Source organism: Neopelma chrysocephalum, unplaced genomic scaffold, assembly GCF_003984885.1.
Source record: "Neopelma chrysocephalum unplaced genomic scaffold, ASM398488v2 Primary Assembly neopelma1_96936, whole genome shotgun sequence".
NCBI classification, from domain to species: Eukaryota; Metazoa; Chordata; class Aves; order Passeriformes; family Pipridae; genus Neopelma; species Neopelma chrysocephalum.
This window is the reverse complement of record NW_020925579.1, coordinates 1802752-1812797: the sequence shown is the minus strand read 5'-3', so window position 1 is coordinate 1812797 and position 10046 is coordinate 1802752. Positions and strand designations below refer to the sequence as shown.

The 10046-nt window shown below is 44.0% G+C and overlaps 1 protein-coding gene across 3 annotated transcripts; it reads right to left on the bottom strand.

Annotated features, from left to right (window-relative positions):
- Window positions 1-4861: 4861 nt before the first annotated feature.
- RMI1 (RecQ mediated genome instability 1) lies at window positions 4862-10042 on the bottom strand. Of its 3 annotated transcripts, none has more exons than XM_027670837.1 (2): window positions 9943-10042; window positions 4862-7663 (listed from the first exon to the last, which is right to left on the bottom strand). In XM_027670837.1, exon 2 carries the CDS (start codon window positions 7635-7637, stop codon window positions 5760-5762), a length of 1878 nt encoding a protein of 625 aa, XP_027526638.1. In that variant the 5' UTR covers window positions 7638-7663; window positions 9943-10042; the 3' UTR covers window positions 4862-5759. The 3 variants fall into 3 exon arrangements, with proteins under 3 accessions (XP_027526638.1, XP_027526640.1, XP_027526639.1); XM_027670839.1 differs by lacking the exon at window positions 9943-10042 and adding an exon at window positions 9398-9416; XM_027670838.1 differs by lacking the exon at window positions 9943-10042 and adding an exon at window positions 7786-7839.
- Between the last annotated feature and the right edge of the window lie 4 nt (window positions 10043-10046).

Here is a 10046-nt window from a genome sequence, read left to right as displayed (position 1 = left end):
GTGCAGTGGCAGTGATGCATTTTGAGTGTGTGTCAACTGTAACATATACATATTTCAATGGGCCAAATTCAGGTATGTGTATTATATCTGTTTGCCTTATCTCATTTGCCACTAATCCTCTGGGGTTAACTCCCTTCTGAGATGGCATTGGAGTTATTTGTTGGCAATCTGGACATGACATGACTATGTCTCAAGCCTGATTGAGTGTGATTTGAAATTGTCTCTTCAGTGAACGTGCATTCTGACAAAAATGAATGAGACAGTTTTGCTTGCTCTAAGATTCTGGGCACTGTGTTAAACATAGCTGCTGCATCCATCCTCTGGTTCCCCTCTGCTATGGGCCCTGGCATTTCTGTGTGTGCTCTTATGTGCATGATGTAAAAATCAAACTTCCTGTGGTTAACAAGAAACCAAACAGTACGCATTTCAAACAACAAGTGAGGGTTTGCAACCTCTTGAAGGAACGAGCTTTAGAGATGGGATACTAAACCTGCTGCATAGCAAGAGTCTGTTACAACATTAACAGGTTGCTCTGAAAACCTTTCCAAGGCAATATGTATAGTAGCCAGTTCCAGAACTTGTAAAAAACCTTGTTTCATGGTCTGCACCTCTTGTTCCCATTGTCCTGTATCAGGGTTTACCCATGTCACTGCAGCTTTCCTGGTCCGTCCTGATGCATCAGTAAAAACTGTAAGGCATTTTACTGGTTCGTGTTTGCATCTAGTTGTGGCTTTTAACGGTAAGTTACCCATTTCTGCCCAAAGCCTGTGTTTAGGGTAATGTACAGAAATGTCACCATCATAGCCTGCCAAGGCAGTCTGGAATCCTACATCTTCAGGTAGCAGCCAATCAAGGTTGTCCTTCGTCGCCAGGATGTAGATGGTTGCAGGATCCTGGCTGTCCAGCTCCTGTAGATGTCATTTGCCTTTAATGACAAGCTTGGCAAACATTTCCTTAGTGGTCCACACAATTTTAGGAGGTGAATGGGGCAGAAACAGCCACTCTAGGACCCTCAGTGGATGTTTTTCAGTTTGGTCCCACTGAAACAAAACTGCAAATGGCTGGAACCTGCTAGGAACAAGAGCAAGGCAGATTTGCAGTTCAGGATCTCTCCTTCTACCTTGTCTGCTTTCGATTGCCTTGGAGCGTGTCTCTAAAGCCTGCTTTAGACTGCCTCTGCAGTCAGAGACCTGCTAGACGTTAAGTCTGAGCTACCCTTTAACAGGGCGTGTAGCTTCTCTGTGGTTAAGCCTAAGATAGGCCTTAACCAATTGATGTCTCCCAGAAGCTTTTGCAGTTCGTATAAGGTTAAGGTATCTCTTACCTCGAGCTGAAGTGGCTGGGAAGAGATCTCCTGCTGCGTGATTCTCCATCCAAGATAAGTCCAGGGCTGTGATCACTGGATTTTTTCTGGAGTGACCTGCAATCCTGCGTCTTGGGCAGCATTGATTAGAGCAGTAACAACAGATTGTGTAGGAGGCGTGTCCATAGGTACAGAGGGATGTACCGAAGGCAGGGAAGCCCAAGGGGGCATGCACCTAAATAGACAACCCCATTGGTCACAAGGTCACATGGTTTTAGGGGATAAAAGGGAGCGCGAGATTTGAATAAACCTCTTTGATTCTCACCGTATCGGAGAGCGAACTGCATTCTTTATCATATAAAGACCTCCACACTATGGTGGTGCACCCGAACTTGGGACTTAGAACCTACATTAGGCTAGACTAGCATACCCTGAATGAGGAAAAATATCGGTAAATTCCGTTTATCGTATCAATTTTGTGGATACGGGAATTTTTCACCAAAAAAAACTTTGACATCTATAACCTTTGTCTCAGTTGCATCTGAGAAATGAAAGTTAATATAGTGAGCTCAAAAATATTAGGAAAAAGTGCACAGGAACAGAGAAAAAGAAGAAAAGAAGAAAAGAGGAAGCCGAGAAACCGAGACGGCAGCTGGAGACAGCGGAGTGGGGTCCGACATCTACGCAGCGGTGAGTGAGCTGAGAAGCCGTGCTAGCACCCAACATCATGGCTAGGACTACTCCCTGAGCAGCTGTGTGCCTGCAGCTAGGAAACCTGGGTGGCAGAGCATGCTGAAACCGCCGGGAAACCCTTGCCGCCCGCCGCCGCCTTGGCTGAGCCTAACACACGAATCTCACTGTGGGAATCTGAGTCTATCACTCCAGGCAGAACAAACAAGCTGATTATAGTGGTTGACGAACTCTCTATTAACAGTGCATACACCCCTAGGTTCAACGGCCCCCAAACCCCGTAGGAATTAATACTACAGCAGTGAATATTATAGTTATTGGTTCTTTGCTGGATAAATCCAACCCAGCGCTGGCTGTGGAGGAGGGGCGCAGATCGCAAGCCTGTTTTCCTGAGTTGAATTTTTTTTGATGTGCTGGGATGTGTGACTTCGTTCCCCATCTCCACTTTCCCTGCTGTGAGGAGTTTTTTGACCCCCGCTTCCCATGCTGACACTTGTGGCACACTGCCATGGGGGGTTTCTTGGGGCAGTCCCTTTGAAAATGATCAGCATCACCACATCTGAAGCAACCGCTTTTAGGTTTTGCCCCCTCCTGCACTCTCACCTGAGCGCTTAACGTCGTGGCCAGAGAAGCAGTTTGGTGTTCAACCGAGCCAACACCGTGGCAAGTTTGAATCAGTTCAGCAATGCTGCAGCTTTCCCTTTTAGGGAGAGCTTGCAAGGCTCTTTTACAGTCTAGATTCAAGTTCTCAAATGCCAGTTGCTTAAAAAGCATTTCTCTACCTTCATCGTGCTCGATTTGCCTGTTTAAAGCAGCTTGCATCTGATCGAGAAACTGAGAAAAGGGTTCAGTAGAACCTTATACAACTTTTGTGAAGGACAGATTACTGTCTCTGTCTGTAGTGGGGAGTTTTCTCATAGGTCTTAAAGCCAGTTTCGCAATTACTTCATAAACTTCCTGGGGATAGCCTGTTTGTGAGTCCACAGTGGCAAAATTCCCTTCCACTGTTTAATCATTGCATGTTGTGCCTGCTTGTGGATCATTTGCACGGCACAATTCTTTTGAAAATCCGTCAACCAAACGCTGTACTGTGTATTTGTTAGAACCAGTTTCAGCAAGGTTTTCCAGTCATGTGGGGTAAGTTGAACTCAACGTCTCCAAATACGCAAGCGTATTGGTCGAGAAAACACCAGTGTCTTTTACCAACTGTCTCAGTTCCTTTTTTACCTCATAAGGCAGCAGTTGGAACTGAGAGGCCTGGCGTGGGTGGAATACGACTGGACATGCATGGATCACCTGCAAATCTCCCATCTGCATCATCTCCTCTTGACGTTTACCCCACCGGTCAACCAATCTCCCTGCACTTGCCCCCTCGCTCTCTCCTGAGGGGACCATCTCCGATCCCTCCTCATCATCCTCTAATGCCTCTCCACCCTTGGCCCCAGTATATTCGGTTCCCCATGGTAGCGTGACAAGGGATGACTGACGCGGCGGGAAGGGACCTCCCCCCCCCATGCCCGCGACTGGAACAAGCTGGCAGCGCGGCTGGAAGAGACAGGTCAGGTTCTGGTCTGTTTCGCATGCAAGGTGTCTGCGCCCGTGCCGAAGCACGTGGTCACTGTTCATCTGCAGCATGAGGGAGTAAATTTGCTGGGTTCCCCCCCATCGCTGTAACGGGGCCCCATGTGTCGCTCCTGTGGCCTGGATTTTCGCACCAAGGTTCCTGTTCCCTCCTTGCAATCCGTGCTCCCGCCAAAACCAGAGTCTAATCCGACACTTAATTCACGAACATCTCCTGCCTGCCCGCGCTAATCCTCCCCTATTTGTGTATGTCTGTGTGGTGGATTTGGGCTGCGGTTAACAGCCTGGTTGGGGGTTTGTGTATTGGCGTGGGTTGGGTGTTCTGTTCGTCTTTGTGCTGTGTGCAACGCATTCATGATTATTGACCATGCAGGGATGGTGTTATTAGCTTGGGGATCATCTGCTCTGGCTTTATTTCTCATGAGTTTTCCAAGTTTGTTCCAAATTTCTATATTTAAAGCTTCCACTAATGGCAGTCTTGGTGCTACGGATTTTATCCATTACACAAGTTCTGTTAGCTGTGCACATGTGGCTTGTACTTGGTATGGTCTTAACAAGAGGCAGAGAGCCTCTGTGTCTTGGTTTATTTCTGTAGAATAGCTGTTTTCTATGTTGGGTTTACCTTATCCAGCCGCTTTTGGGTCTCACGTGTGTGTGTTTTGTTCACGGCTTCTGCAATGTTACTTTCGATTTTGGCTTAGGCTGGAGCTTTTGCAGTCCTGGCAGCTCCAGTGTCTCGCTGCAGCGGCTGAGACTCCTCGCTGTCTCTGCAGGCGGTGGCTCCAGGGGCTGCAGCGGTGGATCTGTCAACAGTGGTTCCCGCTCCCTCTGTGGCGGCAGTTGGCGGCAGGTCCTGCAGCGGCGGTGGTGGCGGCAGGGCAGGCACCAGGCTCGAGGCGCGTTGTCGTCAGCCTCGATCCATCTTCTCTCGGCTTCTTTTCTTCTCCTGGATCAGTGCACTTTCTATCTTTTTCGAGCTCAGTTTAATCTTGCGTCTCTCAGCTGCTTGCTTACCCCTGTCAGAATTTTAATTCTTCTAATTTCACAGGAAAACAACCTAGCTCAACTCAACCAACCAAAGGACAAAAAATGAACAAAAAAAACCCCAAAAAGCACAAACAAAACTCAAAAACAAACAAACAAAAACAGACAAAAAAACAAACAAGAGAGGAGAAAAGGGTGGGCAGTAAAAAGAACATAAACCCTAATCAAATAGTTTCTGATACTCTATAGGCTCATCAAGATGTATATTTTTCTTTTGAAGTGACTGGAGAGTTTCCACCAAAGTTTAAGTGAAAACCTTAATATATTTGTATACATTTTTAAAAACAGAAAGTAAAAAAAAAGAGTAATCAAAATTAAGACCAACATTAAATATATTATACAACAGGTTTGCAGTATTTGACTACTCTGTGAAAAGACTGACGAGTAATCTGAAGTGTTAATGAATAAGTTTGCCTGTGGGTTCAAAACTATTAGTAATTATTAACACTAACGTGACAAAAATTGAATCACCATATGTTATAATAGTTTTGTTAATAAAATATTTTTAAATACTTCTCTTTCTTTTTATTTCTTTTTAAAAATATACAGGTCTTTTAATCTCACGTTCGCATAGAATTGGGGTTTTTTTCCCTACACACCTGAACTTTTAGGAGAAAATCTTTCTTTGCTCTACACTTCAGATTCTTGCGCATTGAATACATATTTGAATTTTCAGATTGGCAGAGTCAGAAGGGACTGTATTTAAATAATAATTCTTTATTCAAATTTACTCAACTGATTTCCTCCAAGAAAAGACTGAGAGTCTCCTACATCTTCCTTTTAAAAATCAGGTAAGTACTTGAAAAAGTATAATAATGAGACTTTTTTTTGTTGTTATACATTTCCTGACAAATTTTGCCACTCTGGATTACCAGTCCAGAACATATGAGATTTTGTAGAATGAAAATGATGCATGACTGTTTTAAATCAAGGGAGAAATATTTGAAAGTTTATTTCAATATTATCATCATAAGAAACAAACTGTTGGTTTTGCTCCGACAAGTCATCTCCTCCTCTCAGTTTTCCATTATAATTCCTGATAAAAGACACACCATATAACTTTAAAATTTAACTTCCAATAGTCCTCCAGGGAAATGTAACTTAAATGCTTCCTAATACAGAGTCTGCAAGTTTACACATGTTATTTATTCAAACGTTTCTTCAATTGTTCTAGATGCCTTGCATCAGCATCCTGGAGGACTAACACAGTACTTTTAGACTCAAATGGATCAAACTCAATAGTCATCAAACAACAGAGGTCTATCAGTTGTTTTTGACATTTCTCTAAACCATCCTTAAGCTTCAGACGTAAAGCGGGATCCTTTTTCAGCCTATTCATTTCAGCCACCGAAAAGCCAATCAAGCTTGTTAGAATATCATCAGCAAAATGTACTTCAAGATAAGCAGAACCATCAGAAATTTTGGCCTTTATACCCCAGGACCCATTGCTGCTTGTGAGGTTTCCAGTGAGAGTAACAATAAAACACTTAATTTTCAGAATTGTAACAGTTTCTGGTTTTTTTGCAAGGAGAAGGGAAACGTATGTGAAAGGTGAAGAATTTAAATCTAAATGTGGCTCTACTGCTCTGCAAGGAAAGGTCTGCAAATCATGCTTCTGCTGAACTGCTTCTGGATCTGTTTTTGAGAAAAATTCAGGATCACCATTTAACACACTGCTGTCAGAAGTGTGCTGGGATTTACATCTCCTTTCATCTAAGTCTGTATCAGTCTGCCCTTCTTCAGGATGATTTTCCAAAGAAAAATCAGAACTGCAGGTCTGACGTATGCTTCTGAGCTGCAAAAAGCTATTCCTACTATTTCCACCTTCATCAAATATTGTTTTTCTAAAATTCTTTTTCTTGCTGATAGCTTCCTTAGGTTTATCTCTTTCATTCACATCACTTTTTTCACACATGCCATTTAAAGACAAATTGCATGATCTTCTAGGTATACTTGGAAGTCTTTCAGTAAATAAACCTGTGTTTCTGTTCATGACCACTGGTGTCACTTCATCCAGCTCTATTTGCATCTCTTCCAGAAAAAAGTCATCTTCTAAAGGAAAGTCATTTAAAAAGCCATCAGCATATTCTATGGGAGGTGAAACTTGTTCATCTGAATGAGGAAAAGGGCTTCCAGATTCCTCTATCAAAACATTTCCATTGTGTAAAGTCAGTGCACCTGAGGTTGTACTAAAATTGTTGCTTCTGCTGCAACATCTGCTTTCTAAAGATGTTCCATTGTTTAAAGTATAGTCATTATTTTCATCAAGACTGGCTAAAAGCTCTTCATCTGAAGGGCCAAGAGTTTGTTCTGATTCATCCACAGGCCTGGAAAAAATCTGTTCACGACCAGCTTGTCCAACAGAATTACAGTTTTCAGTTTCTCCAATTAATCTAGCAAGGACTCTTTCCTGAGAATAATCCTCAAGAAGAGCGTCCACTTCACCCCCCAACAGTTTCACATTTTCTGGTTTAAGCAGAAGGACTCCAAGATGATATGCAATATTACCCTGTACAGTGATTTTTGTTCCAGGAGGAAGACTAGTGTGCAGGACAGGCACCGGTTGATATTCCATGCCCTGAATTTGATGTATTCCATCAGTTAGTTGTAGCATCAGCATTCGAGTAGGCTTTGCTTCCCAGGGCTTCTGAAATGCCTGAGTATTGGCTGTTACTTCTTCATTTACAGTGCTTTTTCCTCTTAGCTTCTGCAACTGAGAATATGCTGGCTGGCTAACATCAACCAGTGAATCAATCTGTATGGAGTAGAAGCCTGACAACTCTCCTTTGGGAGCATCCAAGATGCAGTCAGGCAAAATGGGATATTCCAAGTCTCTTAGATCAGTAAGAAGCCACTGCTCAAACACTTGCTTGTTAATCTGAGCTTGACTTAAATTACTACCACTATTTTCCTCCTGGATCCAATTAATACATGCTTCCAGCCATGTCAAAGGAACTTTAACATGCCATGTGGATGAAAGCCAGGTTTCCACTCTTGCTGCAATGTTAGATGTAGACATTTTCTTTTATAGTAATAGTGAATTCCCTAAAACAGAATCCAAAAAGACATATTTACTCTTCTGACAAAAGCTGAAATTATGACAAGTCTCATGCTCATGTTACATAGAAATTTTAAATTAAAAACATTCTACAGACACTAAAACTCACATGCATTTCCAAGATTTAACACTTTAATCAGCATAAAAATTATGCGCAATTAGCAGGAAGTGTGTGCAAAATATCAAGGAAGGACGGAGATTTATAAAAGCAACCATGCTTAGTGACTTCTTTTCTGTTGATTTAATTAGAAACATACAACTGAAATTGATTTCTTGTGGATGGAAAGTGGATAAAAAACCCAACCCAAAAGATAAGTAAGTTGTTTAATATATATCCTGTACTTTTTACTGCTTCAATTCTGTGGGTGTTGCTGTTAACACTCAGTTTACTTTAGAAATTGACTTGAGATGTTATTCTCCCACTTCACCAGCACTGTTATGAACAGAAGTAAGAGACTCTACAGAACGAAGCTGGGGTTTATCAGCACTTGTATAGAGGGGTGACTTTCAGTCTGTAACTGGATGAGAGCTTTTTCCCTACAACAGAAAGCTAGCTTGAAACATTGTTATCCAGAGATTCCATCCAGGGTTTGGCTGCAACAGTACCAAGTCTTGGCAGCTATCATATCAGAGACGTAGGTGGCCAATAAGTTCTCGCTTTTTGTTAGTTCAGGAAGTAGCTAAGCACAAACAACAGAAGTATTTCGGTTGGAAGGGACTTAGAACAATCATCTAGTCCAATGACCTGATCAGTTCAGGACTGATCAAAAGTTAAAACACATTATTAAGGATATTGTCCAGATGCATCTTAAACACTGATAGGTTTGGGGCATCAGTCACCTCTCCAGGAAGCCTGTTCCAACATTTGATAACCCTCTTGCAATCATAGAATCATTCAGGTTGGAAAAGACCTCCAAGATCGTTAAGTCTGACCCTTGACTGAATACCACCATGTCAACTAGATCATGGTACTAAGTGCCACATCCAGTCATTTCTTGAACACTCCTAAGGATGGTGATGCCATCACCTCCCTGGGAAGCCTGTTCCAATGTTTAAATACCCTTACAGTGAAGAAATTCTTCCTGATGTTCAACCTGAACCTCTCTTGGTACAGCTTGAGGCTGTGTCCTCAAAGAGACTGATCCCCACCTTGCTACAACCTCCTTTCAGGTAGTTGTGGAGAGCAATAACGTCTCCCCTTGGCCTCCTTTTCTCTAGCCCTGCTCCCTCAGCTGGTTCTTGTATGATTTACTCTCTGGACCTTTCACCAACTTCTTTGCCCTTGGTAAAGAAACTATTCCTACTGTCAAGTCTGAATCTCCCCTGATGTTTGAAACATTCCCAGGTGTCCTGTCACCGAATCCCAGGAAAAGACCAGCACCTCCCTTTCCACATCCCTCCTCAGGAAGCTCTACAGAGCAAGGAGGTCACCCCTCAGCCCCTTCTCTCCAAACTACACAACCCCAGGGTCCTCAGCTGCTCCTCACAGGACATGCCTTCCAGCTCTTCCACCAGTGTTGTTGCCCTCCTGTGGACCATTCAAGGACTTTCATGTCCTTCTCAGACTGTGGGGCCCAGCACTGCACACAGGACTCAGGGTGAGGCCGCACCACGGCTGAGTACAGCGGGATGATCTGCTTTTGGCAGCTGCTGATGCTGTGTCTGATGCACCCCAGGGTAGGGTTTGCCCTCCTGGCTGCCCGGGCACACTGCTGACTCACACTGAGCTGCTGCCCACCAGCACCCCCAGATCCTTCTGTAGGGTGTAGTGGCTGGTCTCCAGACACTCCTCTCCCAGTTTATACTTGTGTCCAGCGGTACTCCATCCCAGGGGCAGAGTCTGGTATTTGTTCTTGTAAAATTTTATGCCATTGATAATTGACCAGTGCTCCAAACTACGCAGATCCCTCTGCAAAGCTCTTTTCCCTCAAGAGAATCAACAGGATCTTCCAATTTGGTATCAACAGCGCACCTGGAGTGCATTTAACTCCTGCATCCAGATCACTGATACAAACATTAAAAAGATATAAGGCTGCCTAACTGTGCCTGGATCATGTTCAACCTCTTAGAAAGGGCGATCGAGGAGCTCAACAGACCACATGGAAAACAAGCAGTACCATAAGAATATTTAAGGAACACCAGGTTTGGTTGTTTTTTTGCACAAGCTTTCAGCAGGTGACAGGGGGTGAGGGAGGGAGCGGAGCAGAGGCGGGAGGAGGTGGTGGGGTCGCCCCCCGCAGCCCCCGGCGCGGAGCCCCCAACTCACCGTTCCCGAGGCTCCCTGAAGGCCTGCGCGCCACACAAACGCCGCGCGCACCGGTAGCCAATGTGAGGAGGGCGTCCAATCATCGCGAGTGTTTCGCTGCCGGC